This window comes from Malaclemys terrapin, chromosome 9 (genome assembly GCF_027887155.1).
Source record: "Malaclemys terrapin pileata isolate rMalTer1 chromosome 9, rMalTer1.hap1, whole genome shotgun sequence".
NCBI lineage: Eukaryota > Metazoa > Chordata > Testudines > Emydidae > Malaclemys > Malaclemys terrapin.
The window spans coordinates 74,701,181-74,716,759 of record NC_071513.1 but is presented as its reverse complement, the minus strand read 5'-3'; the positions used below and the strand labels follow the sequence as shown (position 1 = coordinate 74,716,759).

The window sequence follows — 15,579 nt, the reverse complement described above, 5'->3', positions numbered from 1 at the left end:
CAGATTCTTAGACATACACAAACGTTTATACTCACTTTCATATCTTCTCACCTCATGTTTTCTCTGCCATTTTCAACTGTTACTGCTTTTCTCATTTTGAAGTTCTCTTAATCCTCCCTTCTTAAAAACGTAGAATAGGGTGATACCAGGCATTTTATTTTTAATCTGATAAATGTTTGTATATTTCTTTTTGCTTTTAATGGAGACGTAGTAAATATTAGGCTGGATCCCTCAGTCCTTACACAAACAAAACTTCCATGGCCTTCAATGCAAGTTGTGCCTAAAAAAGGATTGCAGGACTAGGCCCATAAACTTATCTACATAAACACTCCATCACTCATTTCGGACATAGAAATCTGCCCAGTTGCAGCAATAGCATTTGTCAGTTAATTTCTTGCTGCAAAGTAGAGAGGTGGAGCTCGGATAATGGGCCCCATTCTGATGTCACACCAACTCCATTCACTCTTGATTTACATCAGTAAAATAATGCAGATCCTAGACCAATACTTTTAATGCATTGTGTCAAAAAAAGCAGTTAGTACTCTCTCAGCAAAATGGAGAAAGATTTTAAAATATTGAAAGTCAAAGACATTTCCTAAAGATTTGCAAAGCTGGGGAGGGCTAAATATATCAAGCATATCTCTTTCACATACAATTCCTGTTTGTCTTACTTACACCAAACTCCAAATGAAACCAAATGGGAGTTTTCAATGAATGAGGTGAACAAGATTTTGTCCTTGGCATCAGAACAGCTGGTAAAACAACATAATACCACATGAGAGATCCTAGTTCAGAAATTGCATTAGAACTCTCATACTCAAGACAGCAGGATCTGAAAGCATCACAGAGATGGTTTCCAGAGTCTCTAATGGCACAGCCTGCGTCACTTTCCTAGTAGGTGGCTGTAGAATGTTATTGCAGCCCAGTGGAAGTTGTTCCCCTCCTAATCAGTTTATGGAGCCCATGTGCAGCTACTATAAAGCAGCAGAATAGGATTATATGGGGGGGGGGGAGCGGGGAGAGGCACTTAATGAAGCAAGGGCGGATAAAAAAATTAAAAAAAAAAAATCAAGCAACATGTTCTAAAACAAGATCGGAGTCCTTAGTCACTGCTCTTGGGGATGCCTGGGCTGGGAGTCAGCTGGACTGAGAAACAGTCCAAGCCTAAATGTCTGGGACCCATCTGATGTAAAAACAGAATATCTCTGGTGGTAACAGGAGACCTCTAATTCCACTACCACAATAAAACTTTAATATGCATTTTGTTTATTAATTTAATTAAGAATCCCTTTCATTTCTCGCCATTGATATCTCTGAAACACATCTCACTTAACGATCTACTTGCAAATGTTTTCAGAGAAAAGAGTTATACTGTTATTTCTACTGCCACTGCTAATAAATTAACAGAATGGGTATGTGTCATAAAATTGATAATTAGCAATATCGTATATGTAACCTTGCACAATAAGCTTTTTAACTAGTTTATTAAATTCCTGTTTCCTTTTCAAACCAAGTTGACATCTAATTGCCAATATTTTATCCATAAGTCAAATATCTTAAGTCTCAATTAACATCTTGTTTTAACTTAAAATTCAATATTAATACAAGAAAGACATTACACGTAACCACAGTTTTCACACACACTTAACATTCTTTTATATAAATATATTTTCACAAACCAATTCTTCTTCTTCTTCCTACTATTTATATTCTTCCTAGAAATTCTTTGTATTTTCTGAAGGCACAATATCTAGATAAGCAATGTAAAATGTGCTTCCCACAGAAAAGTCTTGATCTCAAATCAGAAAACTGTGTGGCAAGAAACTGTTTCCTTAAACCTCAACATTCAAAACAGATCTTTTAACAGTGTTGGAGAATAACGACACCAGCCTTAAATAAAGTCCTTGCTGGTACCTGCAGTTATCATATGACAGAAGTGAGAGTAGTAACATCTCCTACTTTTATCACATTTAACAATGGGCTTGATCCTCCGAGTAAAACTGTCAGCAACTGAGAGTGTTTACACACAGTGAAGTTCCAGCCAATAGTCTCTCGGAGTCAAAGGGTAGTTTTGCCTCGCTAAGGACTGCAGGATCAGCCCAACATAGCAACAAACCAAAACCTGTATGTTCCTACATACCAAACATTTAGATGACAGAAAATGAATAGTTCTATACTATTCACATTGAAACTCCAGCTTTATTCTGTGTTTTCATTTATACCATCTGACAACAAGCATGCCAGAAGTATGCTTCAAGTATTTTATCTATCCATTGCAGTTATTTGCACTACAATATACATAGACATTTATTTAGTTTGCACACATGCAAACCTTTTCATTATTATAAAATGTTCATTTAAATACTGTACTTTTTTTTTTTTTTTTTTTTTTAAGACCACACGTAGAACCATTTGTTCTACTTAACAGTGACTCCTTGACACGTGTTTCAAGGCAACAATACTGTTGTGATGGCAAATCTTATGAATATATTATAGTGGCACATATTTAAAAAGTTATATTTCACTTTTTTAAAAAACAATTAATAATTTAAAGAGAGATCTCTCTTAGCTATGTGCATATGGCCACGAAACCTTCACAGAATTTATGGGATTTGTACTTGTTTGTAAGAAAGCAGCTTCTAAACTGCAGATAACATGGAGAAAGTTGCACTCCATTCCCCGAGCCCGATAAAAAGTATTTGTTACTATCAAATGTGCATCTGAAGCAAGCACTTTTTCAAGCTGTACGTAAGCAATGTGTGCGATTCCCAGACAATCGAGGTAATTATAAAAATGAATATCATTTATTGTTTTCTTTATTTAGATCACATTTGAATATTTACTTTTAATAGAAAAAAAAACAATTTGCAATATTAATGTTTCCACTGCAACCCATCCCCACCGAGACAGATGTCTCAGAAATTGCACAAGTCTTTCATTATCACAGTCACAACAAGAAGTCCGTAAACAAGATTTTGGTACTGAATCTCACCTTGGGTATAAGAGAGGAAAGGGCTTTACAAATACCATCAATCCTACTTCTTTTTTTTTTTTTTTTAATTGCATATAACCCAGCAATGCAAAAATGTCATTGTATATTACCCACAAATGGTCTTTGGAGCAATGCCTGGATTCCTGATGAATGCATTTGTAAGGAATACCAGATGTTTTTTTCCTCACTCCCTCTCTCTCAAGCAAACAAGACTGTTTTCAAAGCTGCTCAGTGGCTAGCTGTCCCTTTGGAAAGGATAATTGTTGGCATCCTCTGTGCCCCGTTCACAGCCTTGGCTTCCTGAGCAATGTTTTGCTTAGGTCCTTCACCTCTTCAGGGTTGTTGACTCTCTCGTAGCCCAGGACAGCCATGGGCTGGTGGCAATACTCCTCAATCTGCTTAATCTGCTGGAAGCTCAATGCTGTCCTCCAGGCGCTCACTGCTTGGGTGGCATTCCTGGCAGACACCACAAAGGGCTTGGAGGAGTAGCCGGGCCCGCTGGTCATATTGAGGGCGAACTTCTCCATCTCCGGGCTCACCACCAGATTGACAAAGCCATACACCTGCCGCACAGTCTTGATGGGATCCACCACCAGGTCCTCGTAGCGGACAACCAGATAGTTGTTCTTGAGCCAGTCGGGTGGATGCAGGGCAGTCTGCAGGGTCTTGGCCATGCTGCTGCAGATCACCTCCATGGCCCCCAGCGCGTGGTAATCCGAGCCACCTCCCCCCTCCTTCTTGCTGTTCAGCTTGTGGCTGGCATCTAAGAGAGGCATGCGGTGGATGCGGGGATCCCGGCTCCTCACCACCTGCAAGCTCTCCCGGATCAGGCCATGCCGGGATTTGATCCTGGAGCTGGCCACGGCCCGGGGGTCCCGGACCAGGTGGATAACTTTGAGCTGCAGGGCAGGGTCCTGCATGAGGGGGGCCAGCACGGCCAGGTCAAAGACGCGCACGCCCTTGATGACCAGGGTGTGGTACTTGTGGCACTCGTCCTGCAACAGGCTGAGCCGCTGCGGGGGGCACTTCTTGCAGACCTTGTCGTCCACCATGCCCACCACCTCCTTGCGGTAGGCCGGGCAGAGGGGAGATGAGCAGATCACCTTGTTGGTGGCCGCCCCAAAGATGCCCAGCGTGGTGAGGTTCTTGCCGGCCCCGGCGGTGTTGTAGAGCTGGAAGACGGCCAGGTCGCAGCGGTAGAGGGAGCTGAGCATGTCCCGGGCCGCCCCCTGCAGGGAGACAGCGTCCCCGGGGTACAGCTTCTGCCACACGTGCCACACCGGCTCGTAGAGGAAGAAGACCTCGGGGTTCTGGTTGAAGAGCTCCCCGAAGAAGGACGATCCCGAGCGCCAGGTGGTGAAGACATAGACCAGCTGGCGCTGGCGGGGCGGCGGCGCGGGGGCCCGGTAGAGGGAGCGGATGTCCGAGCGGGGCTGGAAGTGGGGCTGCTGCGGGGAGGAAGGGGCGCGCCGGGCCGGGGGGGGCTCGTTGCATTGCTGGGGCTCCTTGTGCCACTTGTAGTCCAGCAGGTTGAGCATGGTGAGCAGCAGCAGCAGCACGTAGCCCAGGCACAGCACCAGCGCCTTCCTGCGGAAGACTTTCATGCTGAGAAGCGCCGGGGACCAGGGCAGCAGCAGCACTGCAGGGGCAGGAGCGGCTGGCCAGCGCCAGCTGTGGCTCATCACATCACACGGAGCGCAGATCCGGGGGGGGCTGCCCACATGCCCCCAGCAGAGAGCCCTTCCCGCGGCGGATCTGGCATTTCGCACGCCCCGGGGGTGGGGAAGCCCAGTCCCGGCAGCCGGCCGCTCTGCTCCCTGCCTGGCGGGGCTGCGCTCTCGTTACTAGCCCGTGCTCCAGCCTAGTGCCAGCGGGTCTCACCAGCTGCCGGCTCACAACAACTTTCGTTTCTTTCTGCCCTTCATAGCCGCAGCTGGCAGGCTGGGGCCGGGGGAAGCAGCAGCGATCTCCCCCCTTGGCCGATGCACCCCAGAGCCGGGCTCTGCAGCCGGCCGGCCGGCTAGCGCGCGGCGCTCCGCTGGCTCATCGCGGCGGCAGCGGGAGTTTCCGTTCCGCAGCCCAGCGGCGAGGAAGCAGCCGGGGGACGGGAGGGGGGAAACTTTAGGGTGCTGCTGAGCTGGCGATCGCTCCGAAAGTGCATCTCGCCTCCCGCGCAGCAGCGGCGGCGGCTCCTCCTGGGTGGCTGCGGCGAGACGCGCTCCGTCCCCCGCTCGCCGCCTCTCTGGCGCGGGGGGTTATCAGACCGGATGCGGGGAGCAGCGAGCGCGAGGCAAAGGGGTCGGGCGGGCTATTTCCCCGGCTTCCCTCCGCATCGGTCAGAAACGCCTTTGCGATCGCCGGCCCGGTCTGTACCAGCTCCGGCGGCAGCCCCCGGCGCTCGGCAGTCACCCCCCCGGCAGCCCGGGCTCCATTGCAAGCCCAGCTGTCCGGGAGAGAGACTTGGAGCACGAGCTGCTTCTCTGCGCTCCCGGCACAGCAAAACAGAGCCGCCCGCCCCCTGCCTATTGAACGGGTTGCAGGGCGTTAGTCAAAAAGGCACGCGGCCCCGCCTCCCCTCCGGTCCCGCGCTTCCCTATTGGACGCTGCAGTCATCAGTCCTCTCGCTTTCTCCGCCCCGGTCGCCCAGCTCTGCAATGGTCGCTCTCGCTGCGGCTGGGGAGAGCGGCAGCAGCCGCGCTAGGAGCGCTCTTGCGCAGCGCACCCGGCTTGGGTCCAACGCCTCCTCCTGGGAGAGTTGAAGGGAAAGTTTTCGAAACAGCCCCTCCCTTGGCTGCCCTGAGAAAAAGGGCTCAGGTAGGTGCTGGAGCTAGGCACCCTTCAGGGGAGACTCATCACTAGGGCCCTACCAAATTCATGGCCATGAAAAACGCATCATGGACCATGAAATCTGGGCTGCCCCCATGACATCTGGTCTTTTGTGTGCTTTTCCCCTGTACTAGACAGATTTCACAGGAAAACCAGCATTTATCAAATTGGGGGGTCCTGACCCAAAAGGAAGTTGCAGAGGGGGTTGCAAGGTTTTTTTAGGGGATCATATTTCCACCCCTCCCCCAAGCATGCTGCACCCTCGCTCCTCTCCCCCCAGCGCTTCCTGACTCCGCAAAACATCTGATCCGCGGCAGGCAGGTGGTAGGTGCTGAGAGGGAGGTGCTGGGTGAAGGAAGAGGTTCTGGTATGGGGGCTCCTCCTCACCACCACCCCCCCTCTTGTTTCCCCATTCACCTCCTCACCCCACCCATCCACCTCCCGCCTTACCTCCCCACCCACGGGGCCCCCAAAAGTGTGGTGCCTGGGGTGGTCACCCCAATTCACCGTACCCAAGGGACGGTTCTGGGTCACCCTACACAAGTGAAAACTGAAAACAAAACTCGGATGACAAAAATTACACAAAAACATAAATTGTCCAAGCTGCCGTGTCCACATTCACCATGAAGTTTGTGAACCACAGCAACCCTGGCCCAGGTTTTGGGCTTTTACACTTCTCTCTCTTCTTGGCCTTCTACGCTTTCCTTGTTTCTGACTTGATCTAAATACACAACATTTAAATTATGTTAGGGAAGACAAGACCATTTAGAAAAGCATCTAAGCCAGGGTGTATGTCCAGTCTACAACTTACTTATTTACAGTTGTATTTAAGAATCCTTTTTGGAGGGTATATCTTAAACACAGTTTAGTATGAACCCATTTATTTTTACTGTCAATGGGACTGTACAGAGAAAGGCCAATACAGACAATGCTGCCAGACTAGCAGCCACATAGCCAGCCCCTACAAGCATGTTGAAAATACTAATGCAATATTTACTGCTATTGCTCCACAGCCCAATGCTATGAAATTAGAGCGGCTTTGTGCAGTAAAAACTTGAGCAAAAGAGGTCAGTGAAAACACTGTCAGGAAATACCTTTCCTTGTCCCATGAGTCTATTCTTTGCAAAGTGCTGTACAGGTTCCAGTCCTCTATTGCTGTGGTGTAAATGATTTTGTCTTAGGACATTTGTGCAGCTTAAACCCTGTTATGTTAAATTATTTTCAATACCTTTGTGCTAGTGTGCACAGGACATTTATTGATGCCTTTACACTTTTATTGCTGCTGCACCTAATAGGAGCAGATAAATTTTAAAATAATACTCAATTCATCATTTACTTTCTTTTTGGATGTGTTTGGCAGGGAATAGAGTGTTTTCACTAGGCCTAATTCACCCAAGAATTTTAGGTATCCAGTAGGACTTTGCTTCCTGAAGTGTGTTATTTAAATAGGGCCAGTATGTCACACCCCAATGGCCCGCTCCCTCAGGGAGTCCCCCGGGAAGGCAGATCAGCATTTTATGTGGCTAATGCTGTTGCAAGCATCTCAAAGCATTTTGGGGAGGGTCAAAGGTGTGTGAGTGGGGAATGAAAGATTCCTTTGCAGGAATACGAAAGGCCAAGAGAGGGGGAGAAGAAAGAAGAAAGCAGAGAATGGGTTAACTCAGCACTGCAGCTAGCAAGCTCAGTCCGAAAATAAGACGCTGGCCCCCACCCAAGGACACTGCTCACAGTAGAGACTTGGCTGACAGCCAAAAAAGATAGGGGCTTGAATGTGCCCGAGCGGCCGTGGAAAAAAGAACTAAGTGAGATTCAGAGCTGCAAAAATAACAGCGAGACTAGTGAAGGCTAAAACAAAAAAGAAAATAGTCTCCCGAGTCGGGATGCTTTGGGAAAGGGAAAGAGACCACAGAAAGTGGTTTGGACTGGCACAAGGAGCACCAGGAACAGAGGTCGCAGAATGAAACACCCCCAAAGGAGTCCAGGACTTAAAACCTTCCTAAGAGCTGGAGCAATTCAGAGATTACAGCGGATCCCCCAGATGACCTGGGCCCAGGGCAAGAACTCCTGTCCACCCCTTCCCCTCTTCTTCTTACGTTACACCCAGGCCTGGCCAGCTTTAGATAGTGCGTGTGTGAGTATAAAAGTGGGTTAGGGCTTGGGGCTCTAATGCTTTCTTTCTTCCCCTGAGTAACGTGAAAGTGTTCCCAGTGTTCCCTGCTGTATTTTATTATTTTATTAATAAAGCTTTAAAATTTAAACACTTGGTGTGTTACGTCATCTCCTCCCCAAACGATCCTGGGGCATCAGCCTGATCACTCGATGCTCCAGGCAGATTGGTAACGAAAATCTGTCACAGTTTTGGTGGAGAATGCGGGCAATTATGGTTTAGCATGCTGGGAATGTGGCATCATGTGTTATCTGGGATTGGGTGGTCCATCGCGACATGTGGAAGGTGACTCCTCCAATAACATGGCTAAGCGGTATGTGCTGCGCTAACTACATCTTCTATCAGCACATATGGATTGCAGAGGGCAACACTTGGCAGCTGTGGCCTATAAAGCCCCCCTCAAATGGTGTGTAAAAAAAGGGCAGTGCCAGGCTGCTTTTATGAGGTAGGTCTGCTGGGAAGGGATTGGAATATGCCCCCACTAAGGCCCATGTGTTTACCAATACCTCTGCATGTGTTTGAAGGACCACCTACCCCAGGGTGCCTCTCTATTTGCGGTTAAGATCACGAACACAAAATTTTTCAGTGCGTTGGCCCATCGTTCTGCAACAGACTGTTAACAGTTCTATCTATGTTGTGTTTAATTTTTCATAAATAACACCCAATGTGTTTCTCCCGTTAGCGCACACCCGAGAGCAACTTTTCATATTCCAGACAGATGCCTCCTCCTTCATGGTGTTAAAACACACATTTAACCTGGAGAGAAATGCCTTTGCCACAGCCGTCCTGATGGGCCATCTATGTCAACAAAAAAATGTGTTATGCTATGTTACTCATAAAGCCAGAAGTCATTATTGACTGTATGTGCAATTGTTGCTGTTCTAACAATCTTGTGCATGCTGTATTGCTGTTTATGTAAAAGGCCAACAGTAACCCTTGCCGCTATACCAGGGGGAGGATAAAAACCTAAATGGTGACCCCTCCCAACAAAATGTTGATTCGGGGTCAAGGGGAGGAATGTCACACCCAATGGCCCCCTCCCTCAGGGAGTCCCCAGGGAAGGCAGATCAGCATTTTATGTGGCTAACACTGTTGCAAGCATCACAAAGCATTTTGGGGAGGGTCAAAGATGTGTGAGTGGGGAATGGAAGATTCCTTTGCAGGAGTACGAAAGGCCAAGAGAGGGAGAGAAGAAAGAAGAAAGCAGAGAACGGGTTAACTCAACATTGTAGCTAGCAAGCTCAAGCGAAAATAAGACGCTGGCCTCTGCCCAAGGACACTACTCACAGCTGAGACTTGGCTGACCACAGAAAGCGGTTTGGACTGGCACAAGGAGCACCAGGAAAAGAGGTCGCAGAATGAAACACCCCCAAAGGAGCCCAGGACTTAAAACCCTCCTAAGAGCTGGAGCAATTCGGAGATTACAGTGGATCTCCCAGTCGACCTGGGCTCAGGGCAAGAACTCCTGTCCACCCCTTCCCCTCTTCTTCTTATGTTACACCCAGGCCTGGCCAGCTTTAGGTAGTGCGTGTGTGAGTATAAAAGTGGGTTAGGGCTTAGGGCTCTAATGCTTTCTTTCTTCCCCTGAGTAACGTGAAAGTGTTCTGCTGTATTTTATTATTTTATTAATAAAGCTTTAAAATTTAAACACTCGGTGTGTTACGTCATCTCCTCTCCAAACGATCTTGCAGCGTCAGCCTGATCACCTGATGCTCCAGGCAGATTGGTAACGAAAATCTGTCACAAATTGATATATCTACTCAGATTGACTAGCATCTTAAATAAACTGTTATGCCAGTTGATTTCAATGAGAATACTGAAGGCGTGAGTTACTTAACATGAGTAATGTATCAGAATCTGGCCTATAAAATGGGATGGGATGTACATTCTGCCTGGTAACAATTAATTAATAAGTCTCATCCAGTGCAGTTATACTAGACACTTAGGCGGAACTTTCAGCAGCCAGAGGCTGTTATTTTTGGAGAGTTAGCCTTCCTAAAATTCAAAAATTACTCTCTCTTTTAAAAATAAATGTGTCACACCAGCTGCTCTAGCAGGGGCGGCTGCAGGCACCAGTGCAGCAAGTGCGTGCCTGGGGTGGCAAGCCACAGGTGGCGGCGTTCCGGTCGCCATGAGGGCAGCAGTCAGGCAGCCTTCAGCGGCATGCCTGCGGGAGGTCCGCCGGTCCCGCGGCTTTGGTGGCAATTCGGCGGCGGGTATGCCAAAGAGGGGAACCGGCAGATCACTCGCAGAAACGCCACTGAATCCGTGTGACCAGCAGACTGCCCGCAGGCGTGCCGCCGAAGGCCACCTGACTGCCATGCTTGGGGCAGCAAAAAACATAGAGCTGCCCCTGTGCTATAGAAATTTGAAAACAAAAACATATTGATGATTCTCACATGAGTTATATTACTGGCTTCCGTGGTGCTACTCACAGCAGTAAGGGTTCCAAAATCAGGCTTGAGAAGTTGTTCAAGTCATAAGATTTATTTTCCTCCATTACTATTTTCATGGTCCACCCTACAAACTCAGACCTGGTCTACACTGGCTTTGTACGGGCATAGCTATTTGTAAGGAATGCAGATTTTTCCCAGAATACTTATACCTACAGTCCTAGGGTATACACAGTTGTACTAGCATAAAGGTACCATGTGCTGGCCTAATTTATTCCTCTTCTTGTATGGGAAAAAGCTATACCACTATTGCTGCATCAATACTAGGGTGGCTGTACCACTTGAACTGTACCAGTATAGTTAAAGCAGTACAGCTTTTGTGTGGAGACAAGACATAACAAAATGATTTCACATTGAAGCTGGTTCAGGAGCAACAGTTTATAATAAGCCCATCCTGATTTTCCATTCAATTTAGCGTACAAATAACCTACCCTGCAAATCATCATCGGGTGGCATGAAATTTTGCAGCAAATGATCTTGAGACTTTCCCAAAACAGCTTTCATGTCTGGGGATTTCAAAGAATTCTTCCCAAGGGAATTGTTTCACCAGCTCAGCAAAACTGTCAGCCTAATTCACTGACTTTGGAATGCACAGACCAGTCTGTCCCTAGAGCCAAGCCCACATTACTAACAGAATATATGGTGTAGGCTTTAGCATGACAATTCCACTTTGAAACAAACTGCTTGGAAATCTTTGTCAGCCTTCAGCTTCATAATCTTTACTATCATAGTCTGCCACTACTAATAGCATAGCAATGTCAAACAGCTTTGAGAGTAGGGCCTACTTTAGCTTCAGTTCTCCTAACATCTACCTACATATTTTTTTAACCCTCATCATCGGAGTATTTTACACCTCCTACGTATTTATGGATTTATCCTCACAGTACCCCAAAGAGGTAGGAAAGTAATATTACTTCCATTTTACAGCTGGAAAACCGAGACAACGAGATTAAAATGTTGTATAGAACTGTAGTTTTTTGTTTGCTTGTTTTTGTAGTTGTTGTGTGTGTATATATAAGGTTGTGTTTTGTTTTGTTTTTTTGCAAAAGTAGTTCACACTGGTGCAGCTTCTCCAGAGGAATTTTGAAGGCAATATTCACTCTCACTCCCTCCTTGATGCTTTGTTTTGTTGCCCTAAAGTGCTTTTCTCAATCTGTGCTTTAGGAAGGACTAAGATACAGGTAAATAAAAACTTCTCCACACATCCTGGATAAAAACTGTCACACATGGGCTGCCACCAAACTCCATTACTGTCTTGAATGTCTGACAATTAAGTAGATATTTCATCTGGCCTCTGCATGTATATGTAGTAGGAGTTTTCAACACATAACAGATCATCATGTGTATTCAGTTCAAGTAATTTAGGAAGTATTAACTCCATACAGACAATAAGGTCCAGGTCCTCTTCTTGCCCGGATCCCGAATACGCTTATGTTTCAGAAATACATTTTGTTCTATAACAGCTCTAGGCATCATTCCAAAATTCCATTACCTTTAATTACATGTTCATTCTGTAAAGAAACACTTTTTTTATAGATTGAAGCAAACGGGAACCGTGGCACCTACTTCACCCCCACAATCCTCTTTCCAGGCTACCCGCAAAGCATACAGCCAAAAACAGCAGTGGGTCAGTCTTCATGCTGTTTGGCGGCTTTTAGAACCTCAGATTTAAATCCTCAATAGGAGAACTGTTATCTCTGAGGAGACCTGAATTCTGTTCCCAGCTCAGTCACTGGCATGAACCATTCTGTCACAGTATTTTCAGTTCTCAGTCTTTGTGTTCAGTTAAGAACAAGGAGTCCGGTGGCACCTTGAAGACTAACAGATTTATTTGGGCATAAGCTTTCGTGGGTAAAAAACCCACTTCTTCAGATGTAGTTCGATTAATTACTATTCAAGAACTAAAGGTGGCACAATGACACGCTGAGGATATTAAAACTAATGGTGAAAACGCCCTTGTAACAACATTAGAGAGACAAGGTGGGTGAGATAATATCTTTTATTGAACAAACTTCTGTTGGTGAGAGACACTAGCTTTCAAGCTTACACAGAGTTCTTCTTCAGCTCTGGGTAACAACATGTCTATTATCAGACATTCACCTTTTCACTGTCACTACTCTTTTTGTTGTCCTCCATCTCATTTTTTCGAAGTCCTGTTCTGCTCTTTATCTCTTGGCTCCAGTCCTGTCCAGTCAAGTGCAGAATATTTCTGTGGAATTTTGGCTGGCACTCAGATGTCTCATTAGTTTTCAAAAGTAGCCTAATTTCCTTTCATAAATTTGTTTTCAGTCAGAGCATTATAGGAGATTCTACTTGCTCCAGAACACATGGTTCCACGACTGAACATTCTTACATGCACCAAATCCATTTTCTTTGGCCACTCAAAATGTTTGATCTGTCAATCTTTTAATTGTCCATTTTTAGACAAGAATGTTTTTAGGCTACTCTAGTGTTACAGGGAAGTCTTCTCTTCAATGTATGTCCCACTAACAGCTCTGCATTCTAATGGCACTGCATGATAAGTAAGGCTAAGATTTTGTTACGGATATTTTTAGTGAAAGTCACAGACAGGTCATGGGCAAAAAAGAAAAATTCACGGAAGCCGTGACCTCTCCATGACTTTTACTAAAAATATCTGTGACAAAATGGGTATCTTTGGGTCCGCACACTGCCTGAAATGGGGCAGCTGCACAGGGACTAGAAGTCGCCTGCAGCAGCTGGGGGCTGCAGGGTACCCCTACAGTCTGCAGCTCCGGGGATCCCCCCACTGGCCGTGGGGGTAGGGAATAATGGAGCGCCCCTGCCTCCCGTATCAGCCCGGAGTTGCGGAGTCCCCTGCCTCCTGCAGCTCCAGGGGCCCGTGGTGGCCAGGAGCTTGGGGGTTCCCCTGCCACCGGCAGCTCCGGGGGCCCCCACCGCCCTCAGCGACCAGGAGCTCAGGGGTTCCCCCAATGACTGGGAGGTCTTGGGGTTTCCCTGCCTCCCACAGTGGCCAGGAGCTCGGGGTACAGTGTACAATAATTGATGTGTTTGACAGTAGAAGTCTCTGGAAAGTTGGAGTAATAGTTTTTGTAAAGTCCTTTTCATAGCCATTGCAATGAACACGGTAAATAAATCTTGAGCCTACATCTTTCGATATGTATGCAGGTACTTCTCTTGCCACTGTTGACTCTTTGGTTGTAGAGAGTAAAACAATATGTCCTTGTCCAGCATCTTCATTCATTCATTAGGAGTATCTTTCAAATATTTCAGTTCCTAAATATCCTTGATGAACTCATTAGGGCCCTGGAGTTCCCAGAGCTGTGCTCTTGAACCACTAGCTACTATTCTGAAAAAAGCTAGCTGGTCACATGGCTCTGAATCACCTCTTCTCCAGATGCTAAACTGTATTAAAAAGAAGTTCAAAATGCATTCATGTACACTCCTAATATTATTTTTCCAAGTAATCGAGTGGTGTGATTGCCACAGGATGTTATTGGATTGTCAGTAGATGAGGGAATGGCCTATGCAATCATGAGACAATAGGGAGGCTGGGTAATGACTAGTAGGTGAAGGGGTTTGGTCCATGAGACAGTCTCTCTCAAGATGTGGGATGTGTTATGAGAAAGTCTGAGAACCCTTGCTCTAGATTTTCATTTGTGATAGACACAAACGACAAGTCTGTCCATTTTTATAATAGTCCTACAAATGCTTGGCTATCTACAATGATTGGCATTTTTAGCATAAGCTCGTAGGCCCCTTGTTTAGTAAATAACAGATACATCTTTTATCATAGTATCTTGGACTCTTTCTGCTGAGATTCCAGGTATGTTGTTGAGACAGGAAGTTTACAAAACCTTTGTAATACACCTTTCTAGGAACCTCTTTTCTACAGATGTGTCTCCAGCTGGCTAATAGTCAGCTTGTCAATAATCTTATTCATATTTTAATTTGTTCACGTTTGACAGAGTTTTTCCCTTCTAGCATCACAACAAGTCTGCAAACTTTTGTGGTCATGCTCAGCTTTCACACTCCTTTAATTTTACTTGCTTGACCAATATATGCTTTAAATGCAGCTCTTTATTTATAACTCTGGCTCTGTACTAGAGAGGAGCACAAAAAAAAAATCAAAATCAATAATTTATCCAGCAAATTTAACCTATTTTTCTGCTTATTGAATATTCACAAGCAGACAGATTTCCTCAAGTATATTAATTATTCAGCAATATTCAATGAATTTTTTAACCCTGTGGATTGTTTATGAATGGTTTTCTCTCAGTATGTGATATGTGCTAGGTGTGAAATTCACCCCTGTGCTGAGGGCCTGCACATGTGCTCCTGTGTTCTCAATTAAGCCCTAAAGTTAGGCATCTACATCCATATTAAGGTACTTAGATAAGTGTCCTAATTTTTACAAGTGCTGTGCATACGCAGCAGCTGCCACTGAAGTCAAGAACTGCCTGTTGGATGCTCTTCACTTTTCAAAATCAGGTAACTTATTTAGGTTCCTAAATAAGGACGTAGGAGCCTAACTTTAGGCATCTGTTTTTTAAAATTCTGGCCTTTTGGGTCAAAGATCTGTGGCAAAGGCATCAAATCTTTTGCCTTGTTGCTCTGTTCTATACAGGGGCGGCTCCAGGCACCAGCGCAGAAAGCGCGTGCTTGGGGCGGCAAGCCACGGGGGGCACCCTGCTGGTCGCTGTGAGAGCGGCAGGCAGGTGGCTTTCGGCAGCATGCTTGCGGGAGGTCCGCCGGTCCTGCAGCTTCGGCGGCAATTCGGCGGCAGGGACGCCGATGGCACGGCACCGGTGGACCTCCCACAGGCATGCCGCTGAATCCGCGTGACCGCGGACCACCCGCAGGCGCGCCACCAAAAGCCGCCTGCCTGCATGCTTGGGGCAGCAAAAAACATAGAGCCGCCCCTGGTTCTATACATTCTACTCACATGTTGCACATTTTTTTCCTGTGAACAGTAAGTAACACACTTTTGCAAGATCTCATATATAATGGACACAAATCCTTCAGATTTTCCATAGGCAAAAGCTCCATCAAAGGGAGTTATGCCTGAAACAGGAGTGACAGAAAGTTGTCCCTTGGTTTTAACTTTTTTATGACTTAATAGTCCTGAAAGGTCTGTCACACACTCCACCCATTTCTGCTTG

At 46.3% G+C, this 15,579-nt stretch overlaps 1 protein-coding gene across 1 annotated transcript; it reads right to left on the bottom strand.

Moving 5' to 3' along the window:
• Positions 1-1,465: 1,465 nt before the first annotated feature.
• On the bottom strand, positions 1,466-5,498 carry CHST2 (carbohydrate sulfotransferase 2). The gene has a single exon (XM_054040631.1). The coding sequence runs from the start codon at positions 4,672-4,674 to the stop codon at positions 3,277-3,279; it is 1,398 nt and encodes a 465-aa protein (XP_053896606.1). The 5' UTR covers positions 4,675-5,498; the 3' UTR covers positions 1,466-3,276.
• Between the last annotated feature and the right edge of the window lie 10,081 nt (positions 5,499-15,579).